The 17,729-nt window shown below is 41.6% G+C and overlaps 1 protein-coding gene across 11 annotated transcripts in view; it reads right to left on the bottom strand.

Moving 5' to 3' along the window:
- LOC127002705 (1-phosphatidylinositol 4,5-bisphosphate phosphodiesterase classes I and II-like) overlaps positions 1–17,729 on the bottom strand; it is a 148,313-nt gene that overhangs the window by 15,500 nt on the left and 115,084 nt on the right. For 4 of the 11 annotated variants that reach the window (XM_050868780.1, XM_050868785.1, XM_050868791.1 and 1 more), the window contains 9 exons: positions 12,284–12,396; positions 11,623–11,722; positions 10,427–10,636; positions 9,419–9,573; positions 8,635–8,799; positions 7,131–7,307; positions 6,374–6,502; positions 5,043–5,232; positions 1,864–1,953 (listed from right to left, as the gene is read on the bottom strand). In XM_050868780.1, coding sequence (XP_050724737.1) covers positions 1,864–1,953; positions 5,043–5,232; positions 6,374–6,502; positions 7,131–7,307; positions 8,635–8,799; positions 9,419–9,573; positions 10,427–10,636; positions 11,623–11,722; positions 12,284–12,396 — 1,329 coding nt within the window. The remainder of the gene's footprint in view (positions 1–1,863; positions 1,954–5,042; positions 5,233–6,373; positions 6,503–7,130; positions 7,308–8,634; positions 8,800–9,418; positions 9,574–10,426; positions 10,637–11,622; positions 11,723–12,283; positions 12,397–17,729) is intronic. The other 7 variants (XM_050868781.1, XM_050868786.1, XM_050868782.1 and 4 more) reach the window with 4 other exon arrangements.

The raw sequence follows: 17,729 nt of genomic DNA, 5'->3' as shown, positions 1-17,729 counted from the left end.
GTTGTATTTACCTAGTTGTAGTGTGGTCCTGTCTCCATATCTGTATTGTCCAACTTTTCCTTAAACTTGTGCACACTCTTCGCCGATACTACATCCTCACTCAGTCTGTTCCAAACCTCTATATTTCTTTGCGGGAAGCTATATTTCTTTGTCTCTCAAGCATCTTCCTTTCCTCAATTTTTTGCCGTGTCCTCTTGTGTTCCTTGTGTTTATTCCTTCTCTTAGTAGCAACTCCTCATTATGTGTGTGTGTGTGTGTGTGTGTGTGTGTGTGTGTGTTTGACTCAGTATTTCTCTCCACTTCTTTCCCTTGAGCTGCTTCCTTGACTGCTGAAAAAAAGTAGGTCAGGCAACACACAAATGGGTTTATATTAGGAAAACTTAAAGCAGAGAAAGTGACGTTTTATCTCGTGCGCTGCAGAGATTGGTGATGACTTGGCAAACAGTACGACAACAAGGGTGTGAGTGCTGGTTATGTTAACGTGGGTGTTGGTGGTGCAAGGCTGGGTGTGCGGAGATTAGCAAGACAGTTACGGAGCATGCTACACCAAGGCCTTCACACACACACACACACACACACACACACACACACACATACATGCATGCCACCGTTGCCAGATCGTCCTACTCAGCCTCTTATGTTTGCCGATATCAGAGCCAAAACCTGCCTCCTCCACCCCAATAACTGACTTCATATATAGTTATCGTTAGAATGGTTAATTATTGGTGTTTCTTGGCAATAGTTACGGGTCAGAAGCCGGTAAATGCAATGCTCTGAGGATGATAATCTGGTAACATTGACGCACACACGCACACCGGAGATCTGTCACTCTGCGTCTCTCCAAGCTCTTTCAGGAAGGTGACTGGCTGGGAATTGTCAGTCCAGTATGTGATCAGACCATGGTGAATGTCTCTCACACCCACCCACACACACTCACATATATACACACACACATACACAATTTGATAAGGCTTTCGTAGAGGTTGTTGTGTTAGTATTTCCATGGGTAGTTTTATGAGCCTAGTGATAGTTTGACAAGGCTTACATATACACACATTTGATAAAGTTTTCATAGAGGTTGTGTTAGTATTTCTATGGGTAGTTTTATGAGCCTAGTGATAGTTTGACAAGGCTTACACACACCCACATTTGATAAGGCTTTGGTAGAAGTTGTGTTAGTATTTCCATGGGTAGTTTTATGAGCCTAGTGATAGTTTGACAAGGCTTCCACACACCCACATTTGATAAGGCTTTCATAGAGGTTGTGTTAGTATTTCCATGGGTAGTTTTATGAGCCTAGTGATAGTTTGACAAGGCTTACACACACCCACATTTGATAAGACTTTCATTGAGGTTGTGTTAGTATTTCCATGGGTAGTTTTATGAGCCTAGTGATAGTTTAACAAGGCTTCCACACACCCACATTTGATAACGCTTTCATAGAGGTTGTGTTAGTATTTCCATTGGTAATTTTCTGAGCCTAGTAATGGTGTGACAAGGCTTCTGCACCATGAACCTGCATTGATGAGTGTTTCTTTAGGTTCAGGGTACAGAGGAAGGGTCAAACAACCACCAGGGCCATAAAACTACTCCTGGAAATGCCCACAACTCCTACGAAAGCCTTGTCAAATAGGTGTTCTTGGGCAGCGAAATGTCTTAAAATACGACTCTTATACTGATACGGACACAAGAGAATGCAAGGTAAGGCTACAGGCATATGCTATAGCTCTGCATAGCCTCAGAGATATGGGTGCCAGGCATAGGGATGAATAGCATGCAACATCAACGCTCACACACACACATACGCATACACGCACATCAAGCCAACACACAGAAGGGCTGGAAATCCTCACTGTTATGTACCTAGGAGAGTTAGTGTCCCCTCCTTGTCGCGGTCAGCCTTGTCTTCGCTTAGTTTTAAGTGTGCCTTGGGGGTGATAGAGTTCTCGCGACCTGGGAATCAAGACCAAGCCAGGGAGTTAGTTAAGTGTTGTGAACGGTGCGGTGAGGGGAGAGACGAAGGGATGGGGAGGGAAAGAAAGGAAGGAGATGAGTGTTTTGAACGGTGCGGTGAGGGGAGAGAGGAAGGGATGGGGAGGGAAAGAAAGGAAGGAGATAAGAAAGAAAGAGAACTGATAGAGAAAGACAGAGATGGGGAGGGAAAGAAAGGAATGGTAGAGCAAGACAGAGATGGGGAGGGAAAAGAGACATAGGAAGGAAATGAGAAAGAAATGGGAGAGGAAGGAAAAAATGGAGAGAAATGGAGAGATGGGGAGGGAAACAAAGGAAGGAAATGAGAGAGAAATGGGAGAGGAAGGAAAAGATGGAGAGAAAAGGAGAGATGGGAAGGGAAAGAAAGGAAGGAAATGAGAAATAAAGAAATGGTAGAGAAAGACAGAGATGGGGAGGGAAAAGAAACATAGGAAGAAAATGAGAAAGAAATGGGAGAGGAAGGAAAAGACAGGAAGAAATGAAGGGATAAAAAGGAAGGAAGGAGGAAATTGAGAAAGATTGATGATTGAAGGAATAAGACACAGATGGTGATTCTTGTGCGTATAGGAAACAGAGAGAAAGGAAAAGATAGCAAGATTGAAGCGAAAGAAAGGAAGGAAGGAAGGAGGGAAATGAGAAAGATTGATGATTGGAGGAATAAGACAAACAGACAGATGGTGATTCTTGAGTGTAAAGGAAACAGAGAAATAGGAAAAGATAAGATTGAAAAGAAAGGAAGGAAGGAAGGAAGGAAGGAAGGAAGGAAGAAAGGAAATGAGAAAGACTGATGATTGGAGGAATAAGACAAACAGACAGATGGTGATTCTTGTGTGAAAAGGAAACAGAGAAACAGGAAAAGATAAGATTGAAAAGAAAGAAAGAAAGGAAGGAAGGAAGGAAGGAAGGAAAAAAACTGATGATTGAAAGAATAGGAGTAAGGCAAATAGACGGTGAATAAGGTGCGTAAAGTTGACAGAGAGAAACGGATGGATAAGAGAGAAGGGAGATGAGAAAGGCTGATGATTGGAGGAGAAATGGGGAAGGCAAAACAAACAGACAGACAGTGATGATTTTGTGTTTCGAGGCAGCGGAAAGAGATTTTTGGGGGGTAGAGGGCGTGTATTTTTTTTTTATTTTTTTGCCCTGAGCTGCCTCCTTCACTGTAAATAATAATAATAATAATAATAAAAATTCTCTGTACTCCTGTAAAAAGAAAAAGAGAAAAAAGAAACACAGATGCAAAAGAGGTGATTTAGTTCCGGTCAGGTGCTGTTGTTGTTGCTGTCCTTCCTTAAAGAAAATTAAATATGAATAAAAATACAGAATAAGAATGAACCGAATTAACCCAAAGAGGAAAGGACATCAACAACAGCGATTAAATGAGCTCAGGCGTTTATGTATAATGCGAAGAATGTATTTTGCTAATCTGAAGCTTGGAAGGAAGGGAAACACTGTGTCTAAACGTACAGCTAATAGACCCAAAGTAACAGCCTTAACCCGGTAGCTGCGGGGATCATATTTCTTAAAGGCTCATCCCTCTAAGCGAGAAAAAGGAGAAAAAAATCATCACTCACGTAAACCATTTCATCATATATATCAACGCATTTGTGATCAGTTTATGAATCATCTATTTTGGGGGTTTATATCATGGCACAAATTTGGCCCGTCGCTGCTACACGGTAAAGCCACAAATTTGGCCCGTCGCTGCTACACGGTAAAGCCACAAATTTGGCCCGTCGCTGCTACATGGTAAAGCCACAAATTTGGCCTGTCGCTGCTACACGGTAAAGCCACAAATTTGGCCCGTCGCTGCTACCGGGTTAAAAACTGGAGTCAGGAATTTATAAGAATGAGTAAGTTTGGATATTACTGAATCTTGAATGGAGAGGAAAATATATGTCTGAGCTCCTACTTACTAATGGTAATAATATATGTATAAATTGATAGATCAATTATCAGAGGAATAAATTATTTAAAAAGATCTGCTGAATAGATATCAGTGAACAGTCTTCCAGAATTGATGCTCTGCTGAATCACTACATTTTCCTGACATGAAATTTTCTTTTCTTTCCTGTTTCCCTGATGCCATGAAAAAACATAACCTTGGCTTGGATGGGGAGGAAGAGAAGTGTCCTACTGTACTGTAAATAGAAATCACTGAACATTCATGAAAACAGATGCCTTTGGTCCATCACTAAATCTTTCTGATCTCTAAAGCTTTGTATTGGCCTTGTTCTTGTGGGCTGCTAATTTTGTTTTGGGTATAGCACTGCCTAAGGCCATGTTATGCTAAGAGAACTCAATGATGTGGTGTGCTTGATCCGCTGTACATTATCCTAAGAAGATCCCAATTTTGTTTTAGATAGCACTGCCTAGGGCCATGTGATGCTAAGAGAACTCAATGATGTGGTGTGTTTGATCTGCTGTACATTATCCTAAGAAGATCCCAATTTTGTTTTAGATAGCACTGCCTAGGGCCATGTGATGCTAAGAGAACTCAATGATGTGGTATGCTTGATCCGCTGTACAGTATCCTAAGAAGCAGACAGCAACAACCCCATTAGCCCTTAAATATATCGTCACCTTCGTAAACAAAGCGCTTGTCATTTTTTTTACTTTACAGGAAATCATAAAAGAAATGTCATTATCTCATTTGGCTTCAGAGTTAGGCAGGAAAGAAAAGGCCAATTCTAGGACACTCAAACCCTGAATGACGAAGGCAAGTATACGAAAATGGGTGTCACATGTTGAAAAATTGATGTTGACAAAAACCTGGAAATCTCTGAAAAATGACTTAGCCGATTATTTTATGAGGGTGACAATGTAAGGAGTGAGGCAGAGAGACCATAAACCAGCCCCTTAACCATACATACTAAGATGGAAAAGCACCAAAACAGCCCCTTACACCCCTAAATAGCCATACTAAATCATACTAAAGCAGAGACCCTTGACCATATATAAAGAGACAGAGACCCTTAAAACAGCACCCTTCAGCCCCTAAAAACCAGCCCCTCAAGACCCTGATATGCCGTCTCCCGAGTCTGCCTTACGTGGGCCGTGTGGAGTGTTTTCCCGCGTGCCGCCGCCCTCTGGCACCTCCCCGTTGCTGCGCGTCCGTGTGGCTCCGCGCTGGCCGTCCTCCCCCGGGCCAAGCGTGCCGTCGCCGCCCGCCCCCTGACTGGCACGGAAGGAGTCGCGCTGCTTGCTGGGCGCCTCGGGAAGGTTCTTATCCCCGCCCTCCTAAAAACAGAGAGAAAATTACATTAACCCGGTAGCTGTGGGGATACTATTACTTAAAGGAGAATCTAAGCGAGAAAAATGAGAAAAAATCATCACTCACGCAAACCATACGAAATATACGTATATGAACTCATTGTGATCAGTTTATGCAGCATCTATTTTTGGGGGGATTTACATCATGGCAAAAATTTACCCCGTCGCTGATACATGGTAAAGCCACAAATTAGGCCTGTTGCTGCTACTGGGTTAAATAATACTATATGAATAAATGAGTGAGTAAATGTGTATGTTACTGAAATATCTGTTGAGGTTTTACGAGAAGGAGATTATGAAGGAAGGAAGGAAGGAAGGGAGGGAAGAAAGAATAGAAAAAGTGATGTTAATTAAGGTGAATAAATATGAATAAATGAATGTTGAAAGTTGAAGTTACATGAGGAGGAGATTATGAAGGAAGGAAGGGGGGAGGGAAGGGAAGAAAGAATAGAAAAAGTGACGTTAAATAATAGAAAAGTGACGTTAAATAATAGAAAAAGTGACGTTAAATAATAGAAAAAGTGACGTTAAATAATAGAAAAAGTGACGTTAAATAATAGAAAAAGTGACGTTAAATAATAGAAAAAGTGACGTTAAATAATACTAAGTGAATAAATATGAATAAATGAATGAGTGAATCCATATGGAAATGAAATATCTGTGGAAGTTTTACGAGAGGGAGATCATGAAGGAAGGAAGGAAGGGAGGAAGAGAGGAAGGGAAAAAAGAATAAACAGTGGATGGCAAGGAATGAGAGAGCAGGTTAGACGGGAAGAAAGAAAGAAGAATGCGACAGAAGGAAGGAGAAAGGAAGGAAGAGAATAACAAAGAGAGAATGAGAAAGAAGGACGAGAAAAAAAAAGAAAGGAAAGAAGGAAGAAAGAAGGAAAGAAGGACATGAGAAAAAAAAGAAAAAAGAGAAAGAAAGAAGGAAGAAAAGATCGGAAAAAGTAGAAAAGAGAAAAGAGCAAAGACAAAAGGTAAAGAAACATAAATAGAGAGAAGGAAGAAAAGATAAAGAGAGAGAAGAGAAATAACAAGAACATTAACCAAACATAATATAGCTAACCACCACCACCACCACCGCCGCCGCCGCCGCCACGCTCACCTCTGTATCCTCCTCATCGTCGAACACCTCCAGCTGCTTCGCCCTCTTGTCCAGCTCACTCTGGTACTTGATGGGGTTGGCCAAGGCCTCGGCAAAGTCGCTGAGGCCGTGTGGAACGTAATCTCCAACCTGCAAGTGTTAGGGATAGTTGAGGGATAAAGAAACCAGAGAGAAATGATGTTTAGTGATGATTGATTAATTGTTGGTCATGTGGTGCCGAGACATGTTTGGTTCTATGGTAAGTATAGGAATGTCAGTCTCTAACCCCCAAGTAAAAAGTTATATGCAAACCAGTGAAGGAAAATGTAGGCACTGTTTAACATCTTGTACTGCTTGGTCATGTGGTGCTGAGACATATGTTTGGTTCTATGATGTGTATAAGAATGGCCGTCTGTAACCTCAGAGTAAAAAGTTATATGCAAACCAGTGAAGGAAAATGTAGGCACTGTTTACCCCTTGACTGCAGATTTCCTACAAGAAGACATCACCAAGCTACAGGAGTGGAGCAAAAAGTGGCTGGTACAATTCAGTGAAGAAAAATGGAAGGGGAAATCTAGCATACCAATACCACATGGGAAACACTCCACTATCCACCACAGAGGCAGAGAAAGACCCTGGGAGTACATGTTACCAGGCTACCAGTGAAGGCGGAATCCATGCCAATCACAGCGGACGAGTTAAAAAGGGTAAGAAAATAAACAGGAAATTAATATAGCACTAATTTTGGTTCTCTATCCCAGGAGGAGCCGCTGGTCACCTTAACGTGCACGAAGAGCGTTGAGAGGCCCTGCGGCTGCCCGGCTTCATTGCGCAGGGTGATGTGTTTGTAGCCTGGTCTTAAGCCGACGATGGGGAGCACTCGGTTGCCTAAACTGACGCGGCCGCCCTCCTCGTACGCCACTATCCTCAGCGTGGCCAGCTCCGGCAACACTACCTGGAGGGGGAAGGGGTTCAGTTCTCTTGCATAGGGTCTTACAGTCAACAGATATTTTAATTACATATACATTTACTTACTCCTTTATTCATGTAGTATTATTTAATGTCACTACATATCCCTCCACATTCTCCCATCACAGCCAGCCGACACATCCTCCAACTTGTTCATTAGAGACATACACACCATTGCCAGATTGCCGTACTCAGAGCATAGTATTTACTGGTTTCTGACGCCTAACTATTGCCAAGAAACATCAGGATCTAACTCTTTTAACCCCTTCAACACGAGGATGCGTATACTGCGTCCTGGCTCGCTTTAGCCAATATACGAGTTATTTTATCTTTATATTTATGCTTACATCTCAACATTATCAATTAATTTATGTTTCTTTATGTGCACCATTTAATTCTGCATGTTTTCATATATAATACATAATGATTATGTTGAGTTTATGGGTGAAAACTTGTTATATTCAATAGCAACATTTGAAATTTGGCGCGCACTGTGATCTCGGATACAGCGCAGGGCTTTGTTTTGACCGGCCATAGCGAAGGGGTTAACGATAACTATAAATCAGTTTCCTTATTGGAGCCCAGAAGACAGTCTGGGGGTAGGAAGTCGGGAAATATAATCGGCTGAACACGACAATCTGGCAATGTTGGCCGCACAGCAATGTTGATCTGACGGCTCTGAGACACAGGCTACTGCTAAACCGAACACAGCAGTAACACTATATATATTTTAGGTTACGGTGAGGTCCCTGCAGACACAGACACTACAGAAGCCATCATTTCTTGCAGAGTAACAAAACATTTTACAGGAACACAAACAGAACCTTCCCTTCACTGTAAGCACTTCAGACATTTTTTAGGTTACATTGAGGTCCCTGCAGACAGACACACACAACAAAAGTCACCATTTCTTGCAGAGTAACAAAATCACAGGAAAAAAAAAACGACCCTTCACTGTACAGCACTTCAAACATATCATAGGTTACGGTGGAGAACAGAACCTTCCCTTCACTGTACAGGACCTCAAACATTTCTTAGGTTACGGTGGATTCCCTGCAGACAGACAACCACTAAAGAAGCCATCATTTCTTGCAGAGTAACAAAACATTTTACAGGAACACAAACAGAACCTTCTCTTCACTGTACAGCACCTCAAACACTTCATAGGCTACGGTGAGGTCCCTGGAGACAGACAACCACTACAAAAGCCATTATTTCTTGCACAGGAACAAAAATAGAACCTTCTCCTCACTGTACAGCACTTCAAACATTTCATAGGCTACGGTGAGGTCCCTACAGACAGACACACTAACCTTCTTAAACACAAATGGCTCCTCGTCCCAGAGTGGGTTTATACAGTTGTTCGGGAATATCTTGGTTTTGAACTTCTTGCGCACGGTGTCTGCTGGTAGGCCGTACATCTCCACCTCCACGTAACAGCCGGAGCGCTTGTCGGAGAGGAACTGACCCGATATGACCTGGAAAGAACCGAATACCTTTAGTTCCTCGACTTTTCGCTTTTGGGGCACGGAGACTGGCAGGCGTTTTTTTGTATGTTTTTTTTTTGCGTTTCAGAACTCCGAGGAGAGCAAAATATTTATAGGGAGAAGTAGTTAGACATCTTTTGCACATTTGGTAAGTTAGATCTCTTTTTTTTCTTTTGTCTTTATTTTTATTTATTTATTACTTTTTTTTTCCTTCAAAACTCCGAGGAGAGCAAAATATTTATAGGGAGAAGTAGTTAGACATCTTTTGCACATTTGGTAAGTTAGATCTAAGCCTTTTTTCTTTTGTCTTTATTTTTATTTATTTATTACTTTTTTTTTCCTTCAAAACTCAGAGGAGAGCGAAATATGTAGAGTGAGAAGTAGCTACAATCTTTTACACATTTGCTGAGTCTGAACCTTGGATTAAACATTTTTGTGGGCTTTTGTTTTTTCAATTTAGGGGGACAGAATTTTTGTGGGCCTTTCTTCCCCCCTTTTTCTATATTAGCCCTTGACTTCTTCCTGTAGCATAAAAATCAACAAATAAATAGCTTTGTCACTGGTTCCTACAAGTTACCGAGGCCTGGCAGCACATACACAACATTCTCACCTTGACAGACACTGTGCCAGCGATGATGCCGTCCACCGTGGACTCGGCGAAGGGGTCGAACCTCCTGTCGGGTCTCCTCATGAAGTCCGGCTTCAGTAAATACCCCGACCGGTTGTTGAACTCAAAGATCCCAAGATTCAACTGCATAGCGAGATCTGGAACGTGTCAGAGGGTGTCAGAACTGTTAAGGGGCTGGTTTAGGGTCTCTCTGCCTTAGTATGTGCTGTTAAAGGGTTGGTTTAGGGTCTTTCTGCCTATAATGTTGTTTTCTCTGTAGGTTTATGAGGAGGATACATAAAGCGAATAGTGGTAGAGGTTGTGTGATAGTTTACTGTAGTGTTGTTTTTTCTGTAAGTTTTTAGGGGAAAGGCACATGCATGAGGCTGTTTTATAATTATTTAGCTTAAGTTAGGTTAGGTAATTTTCTTTGTAGGTTCATAAGGGGATGACTGAGTTTATTTAGCACATGAAGGAACATATACAAGTTGAGAATCCTTTATCCGAAAACCTCCAAAATCTGAAATGTTTTTGAATGCTGATATGATGCGTCACAAATGGAAAATTCCACAAAGTGATGGGAAGGTTCCACCACGTACAGCTGTTGTGTGCTGCTCAGGGTTGCCAGGTCCGCGGTTTACCCACCTACTGCTGCGTTGGCACCTTGGGCATAAAAACATCTGCCTGCCACCACCGCAGTTTTTGGGCAGTTTTTGGGATGGGATTGGGAGGGAACACAGTCCGCGACCTGGCAACTCTGGTGCTGCTGTGTGTTAGTTTGTTGTCAGCAGTCGTCACAGTAACACCTTCACTCATTACTCATTGTGATTACCGCGTGTTGTGTGCTCCGTGGTGTGAAGATATCGATGAAAGTGTCAAAAGGGCTGCATATTCCGAAATCCGAAATCCGCAACACTTTCGGTCCCAGGGATTTTGGATAAGGGATTCTCAACCTGTGTCAGATTCTATTATAATAATTTACTATGATGTTACACAGGTTCATGTCCTTACCTAAGCTCTGGTAGTTGAGCGCCACCAGCTGACAGCCGGCGTTCCAAAACTGGTGGGGGAGGAAGTTGGAGGAGTCGACCCTGGTGCCCCTCGGGTACACCCTCGACAGCTGGCGCTTGTTGTAATTGACAAATTCCATCGGCGACTCTTTGAGGAGGTTGCTGGCCTGTGTTTCGACGAAGGAGGACATTTCGTAGCTCCTGTTTCGCTCTGAGTGTGGGGGAAAATATGGTTAGGTTTGGGGTGCAAGAGTGTTGGAAAATGTGGTTAAGTTTGGGGTGCAAGAGTGTTGGAAAATGTGGTTAGGTTTGGGGTGCAAGGGTGAGGGAAAATATAGTTAAGTTTGGGGTGCAAGAGTGTTGGAAAATGTGGTTAAGTTTGGGGTGCAAGAGTGTTGGAAAATGTGGTTAGGTTTGGGGTGCAAGGGTGAGGGAAAATATAGTTAAGTTTGGGGTGCAAGAGTGTTGGAAAATGTGGTTAAGTTTGGGGTGCAAGAGTGTTGGAAAATATGGTTAAGTTTGGGGTGCAAGAGTGTTGGAAAATGTGGTTAAGTTTGGGGTGCAAGAGTGTTGGAAAATGTGGTTAAGTTTGGGGTGCAAGAGTGTTGGAAAATATGGTTAAGTTTGGGGTGCAAGAGTGTTGGAAAATATGGTTAAGTTTGGGGTGCAAGAGTGTTGGAAAATGTGGTTAAGTTTGGGGTGCAAGAGTGTTGGAAAATGTAGTTAAGTTTGGGGTGCAAGAGTGTTGGAAAATGTGGTTAAGTTTGGGGTGCAAGAGTGTTGGAAAATGTGGTTAAGTTTGGGGTGCAAGAGTGTTGGAAAATGTGGTTAAGTTTGGGGTGCAAGAGTGTTGGAAAATGTGGTTAAGTTTGGGGTGCAAGAGTGTTGGAAAATATGGTTAAGTTTGGGGTGCAAGAGTGAGGGAAAATGTGGTTAGGTTTGGGATGCAAGAGTGTTGGAAAATGTGGTTAAGTTTGGGGTGCAAGAGTGTTGGAAAATGTGGTTAAGTTTGGGGTGCAAGAGTGTTGGAAAAAGTGGTTAAGTTTGGGGTGCAAGAGTGTTGGAAAATGTGGTTAAGTTTGGGGTGCAAGAGTGTTGGAAAATGTGGTTAGGTTTGACATACAAAGAGTAAAATATCTTGATAAATAAACAGTAAACTTAACAAAAACGTCCAACAATCTCCAGGAAACAACTCACTTTCTGCCGCCTCGAAGGAGTGGAAGTGAACGGGTTGAACGTAATTGACTAGGGCCGATATTTCTGCGCCTGCCTCCTCCTCTGCGTCACCGCCCTGCTCCTGGGGAAAGGCCAGATGTGTGAGAATGCAAAGTCATACAACGCCAACACCACGTAATGAAAGTGCGACAAAGGATATACAGAAATCGAAAGGACTGTACGATATGATAGAATACCTCATGAAAGTGTGTCAAAGGCTATTCAGAAATCTAAGGAACTGCATGATAAGATTTAAAAAGAAAGCTAATGAATGAAAGCGCGATAGTTATTCAGAAATCTACAAAACTATATGATATAATGACGGAGTACAGGACATCATTATATCTAAGGAATTATATGAGATGTAAAAAGAATCCTAATGATGAAAATGTGACAAATTTATCCAGAAATCTAAACAACTATATGACAAAACAACAGAGTGCAGTATGTCACTATAAGCTCGACCCAACCCTGAACACAAACAGGTGGGAATGATAATCGGGAAAACTGTATGATAGGATGAAATACCTAATGAAAAAGTGACAAAATTAACCCAAAATTTAATGAAATATATGACAAAACAACAGAGTGCAGGGTGTCACTATAAGCTCCACCCAACCCTGAACAACAAACAGGTACGAACAATGCTCACAGGGATAGTGGATCCTGGTTCCTGTATGTCCTCATTGGTGAGTTGCTCTTCCTCGTCGGAGCTGGAACTCTCAATGTCCACGCCGCCCCCATCTGGTATCTCTCCTGCGGGGGTACAAGAATGAGTCAGTGGTATCTTGGGGGAGTTTAAGGTGAAGTTTTGAGAGGAGTGGATTAGGTTAGGTTAGGTTAGGTTAGGTTAGGTTAGGTTAGGTTAGTTTGGAAAGGTCTGAACCACTCTAACAAGGTGCCAGTTTGGGAGAGGAGTGGAGATGGAGTGGAGTGTAGAGGTCAGCTGGAGGTGGAAAAGGTCAGGTCAGGTCAGGTCAGGTTAGGTTAGGTTAGTTCGGGAAGGTCTGAACCACTCCGACAAGGTACCGGTTTTAAGTAAGGGAAGTGCGGGTACAGTAATCGTGAGGTCAGATACCGTACTCAGCTGTAATGAATGGGGTTAGGTCAGGTTAGGTTAGGTTAGGCTAGTTCGGGAAGGTCTAAACCACTCCGACAAGGTACCGGTTTTAAGTAAGGGAAGTGCGGGTACAGTAAATGTGAGATCAAGTACCGTACTCAGCTGTAATGAATGGGGTTAGGTCAGGTCAGGTTAGGTTAGGTTAGGTTAGGTTGGAAAGCTCTGAACCACTCCAACAAGGTGCCGGTTTTAAGTAAGGGAAGTGCGGGTACAGTAAATGTGAGATCAAGTACCGTACTCAGCTGTAATGAATGGGGTTAGGTCAGGTCAGGTCAGGTTAGGTTAGGTTAGGTTAGGTTGGAAAGCTCTGAACCTCTCCAACAAGGTGCCGGTTTTAAGTAAGGGAAGTGCGGGTACAGTACATGTGAGATCAAGTACCGTGCTCAGCTGTAATGAATGGGTTTGGGTTAGGTTAGGTTAGGTTAGGTTAGGTTAGGTTAGGTTAGGTTGGAAAGCTCTGAACCTCTCCAACAAGGTGCCGGTTTTAAGTAAGTGAAGTGCAGGTACATTATAAGTGAGATGGAATTCTGTACTCAGCTGTAATGAATGGGTTTAGGCTACACTGATAGTAAATAGATGTGTGGTGTGGTGTGTGCAGTCCAGTTTCTCTTTCTTTCAAGTCGTTTCTGAGCCTCTTTGCATTTATAGGGACGGCAAGTTAGAATATACATAGTTAGTTCATGACACAGAAGATTTTTTTTGTTTTTTACAGCAGAGGACAGTGCAAGGGCATAAAAAAGAAAAGAAAACAATAAAAAAAATTAAAAAAAGCCCGCTACTTGCTGATTCTTAACGATATTAACGATTTTACATTACACAGAGAATTATAAGATGAGGGTTATATTGTACAGTGCTAGGCTTGTGTTGCTTCTAACCTCTTCTGCATTTATAGGGACAGTAAGTTAGAATACAGTTAGTTCATCACACAGAGGATATTAACGATTTTACATTACACAGAGAATTATAAGATGGGTGATATATTGTACAGTGCTAGGCTTGTGTTGACCTCTTCCGCATACAAATACAAATAGTTAGTTCATCACACAGAGGATATCAACGATTTTACATTACACAGAGAATTATAAGATGGGTGATATATTGTACAGTGCTAGGCTTGTGTTGACCTTTTCCGCATACAAATACAAATAGTTAGTTCATCACACAGAGGATATCAACAATTTTACATTACACAGAGAATTATAAGATGGGTGATATATTGTACAGTGCTAGGCTTGTGTTGTTTCTGACCTCTTCCGCATTTATAGGGACGGAAAGTTAAAATACAGTTAGTTCATCACACAGAGGATATCAATGATTTTACATTACACAAAGAGTTATAAGATGGGTGATATATTGTACAGTGCTAGGCTTGTGTTGACCTCTTTTGCATTTATAGGGTCAGTAACTTAGAATACAAATAGTTAGTTCATCACACAGAGGATATCAACGATTTTACATTACACAGAGAATTATAAGATGGGTGATATATTGTACAGTGCTAGGCTTGTGTTGACCTCTTCTATATCTATAAGGAAAGAATTACGTAACGGTTGACTATACAGCAGATCACATACGTAGAGGAAATCAATGCCTTCACACTAGACAGATAAAGAGAAGATGTATTTTACAGTTTTCCGTGTTATGCTTGCTGTCTCGTCCATATTTGTGGATAGAGAATTACATAGAGGTTGAATATATAGTCGATCACACACTTAGCAGCCATGAATTTTCCCTTCTACTTAAAAGCTAACGAAGGCAGGAACACTCACTGGCTGGGCTGTCCAAGGCATAAGCATCTCTTCGGTATTGAATGACACGCATGAATTTTCTTTACGAGACAATATTGATCTTCGACCATTTGATTACATTGCAAGATGTTTCTGTAGTAGTAATGTGAAGCTTCGGAGAATTTATTTGACATTTGCGGGAGGATCAACTTCATTTACAAACTCTCATCAAACTCCTGACAGACCTAACACTTGATTTTCTAGTGGTGTTAGTCCTCATCAACAATACTGTGGATGATCTGTCCTTACTGATGCATTTCCCAGGGTGTGGAGAGTTGATTTTGTTGATTTATTTTCTATGACTTTTTATGACTGACTACGCAATACATCGCCTCAACTCTGTGAAAATCCAACACTTCCAACCGACTCCATCCCAGAAGTGGTATAAAAAATAAATAAATAAATAAATAAATAAAATAGAAAAAGTAAATAAAACTAGCCACACAGACCGATCATAAATACTAACCTGCCTTGTAAAAATACTAGCATAATATTGACCTCTTCAAATTTCTCTCCAAGGATGGTATCATCTGTATACACAACATAAGTTTGAGACGATTGATGAGCTACTGTGCCCACTCGTCTCTTCACATCTGTACGGACGGCACTAGTAACTTCCCTTGTTATTTGTCTAAGCAATTAGGACCACATCTGTATTAACCCAGTAGCAGCGGGGATCATGTTTCTTAAAGGCCCCTCTAAGCAAGAAAAATGAAAAAAAAATCACCTCACACAAACCATTTCATAATATATATCAAAGCATTTGTGATCAGATTATGTATCATCTATTTTGTTTTTTTTTTATCATGGCACAAATTTGGCCCGTCACTGGTACACGGTAAAGCCACAAATTTGGCCCATCGCTGGTACACGGTAAAGCCACAAATTTGGCCCGTCGCTGCTACTGGGTTCAAGACGCTCGTTTCTATTCAATAAAACTACAACTTCAATTTCATCCTTGGCTTGGTCTTGCTTGCATTTGCATTGATCTTGAAAACAACTCTATCTCATGAAGCTTGTCTACATTGAGAGTGAATACATGGCTTCTTGTGCTCAGCTTAATTTTGTTTGCATTTGGCATGATCTTGAAAACAACTCTATCTCATTAAGCTTGTCTACATTGAGAGTAAATACATGGCTTCTTGTGCTCAGCTTAATTTTGCTTGCGTTTGACTTGGATGGGTAAGTTTGGTTTGGTCTTGTCTTGTGTCGCGCTGGGTTCGGCTTGGTCAGACAATGCAGCATAAACGTGGTCTGCTCTGGGCTGGCTTGGGTTGGGCTGCTCTGGGTTGGTCCATGCTTGCTTCAGGTGATTTGGGCTGGGTTGGTGTGGGTTGGACAATCCTGCTCTGGTTAACACTGTCCCTGGTTTGGTTGGGCTGAGTTGGGGTGGGTGTGACAAGTTTGGTTTAGTCTATGCTGTCCTTGGGTGGTTTGGGTTGGGTTGGTGTGGGTCGGACAATCCTGCTCTGGTTAATGCTGTCCCTGGTTTGGTTGGGCTGAGTTGGGGTGAGTTGGACAATCCTGCTCTGGTTAACACTGTCCCTGGTTTGGTTGGGCTGAGTTGGGGTGGGTGAACAAGCCTGCCCTGGTCTAGTGAGGTGGGCGGAGGCTGTACCTGTGGATAAGTCTGCTCCCTGCCTGTCTTTAGTACTGAGCACCAACTGTCATGCTGTCAAAGTGTTGTAAACCACCAAGGTCTGACCGCGTTAGACTCGTGATCGCCACAACAGGAAGTCTCATTGCAAAAGGAGCTTGGAAGAGAATCTCGAACAACGCTTTTTAGTCTCAAATGCCTGGACAAGTTAATTAGGTGATGCCAGGATTAATGTAGAGTGCCAAATGATATTGATTGAAAAGTGGAGTGTTACTGTAGGAAGCTCCACATTGAAAAGGGAACCTGGGAGAGAATCTGGAACAACGCTTTTTAGTCTCAAATGCCTGGACAAGTTAATTAGGTGATGCCAGGATTGATGTAGAGTGCCAAATGATACTGATTGAAAAGTGGATTGTTTGTGTAATAAGTTCTAGTCTCCACATTGAAAAGGGAACTTGGAAGAGAATCTGGAACAACGCTTTTTAGTCTCAAATGCCTGGACAAGTTAATTAGGTGATGCCAGGATTAATGTAGAGTGCCAAATGATACTGATTGAAAAGTGGATTGTTTGTGTAATAAGTTCTAGTCTCCACATTGAAAAGGGAACTTGGGAGAATCTGGAACAACGCTTTTTAGTCTCAAATGCCTGGAGAAATTAGTTACGTGATGCCAAGGTTAATGTTGAGTGCCAAATACTATAGGATGAAGACTGGCCTATTACTGAAAGAGGTTTGTGAATAGTGAAGAATGATTTTTGAATGTTTGGCGAATATTACTGAATGAAGACAGTTGTTGTTATTAGAGGACTTTATAGACATTTGAGTATGATTTTTAACACTTAGTGACAAATACTGTTAAATAATGACTGTAATGTTATTCTAGAGACTCTGTAAACTAACGACTGAGTGTGATTCTTAATGTTCGGCAAATACTATCAAATAAAGAATGGATTGGACTTATTGAAACTTTGTAAACAGTTGAAAAAGATCTTTAACGTTAAGTAGCAAATGTAAATGAAGCTTGGATTGGACTTGTTGAAAATTTGTAGGCAGTTGAATTAGACTTTTAATATTAAGTAGCAAATGTAAACGAAGCTTGGATTGGACTTGTTGAAAATTTGTATACAGTCGAATAGGATCTTTAAGGTTAACTAGCAAATATGAAATGAAGCTTGGACTAGACTTGTTGAAACTTTGTAGGCAGTTGAATAAGACCTTTAACGTTAAGTGGCAAATATGAAATGAAGCTTGAATTGGACTTACTGAAAATTTATAGGTAGTTGAATTAGACTTTTAATGTTAAGTAGCAAATATCAAATGGGGTCTGGATTGTTATTGTGGGAACTTCATAAACAGCTGAGTATAATCAATTTCGAGGAGACTGATTTCCAGCGAGTGGCAAACAAGGAAGTGTTGTCTCATGCGGGGGGAGTCACACGCAAGACACTGAGCTAGAGAAACAGCAATGCAGGTTACAGTTGCTTTACAGATCAAGTAAGGTACGTCAACACCCTCCATGGAAGCACAGAAGGCATAAAAAAGAAGAAAAAACACACATTGATGGTGGTAAGTTCTGTACATAACCA

Source organism: Eriocheir sinensis, chromosome 24 (assembly GCF_024679095.1).
Source record: "Eriocheir sinensis breed Jianghai 21 chromosome 24, ASM2467909v1, whole genome shotgun sequence".
Taxonomy (NCBI): Eukaryota; Metazoa; Arthropoda; class Malacostraca; order Decapoda; family Varunidae; genus Eriocheir; species Eriocheir sinensis.
This window is presented reverse-complemented; position numbering and strand designations above follow the sequence as displayed.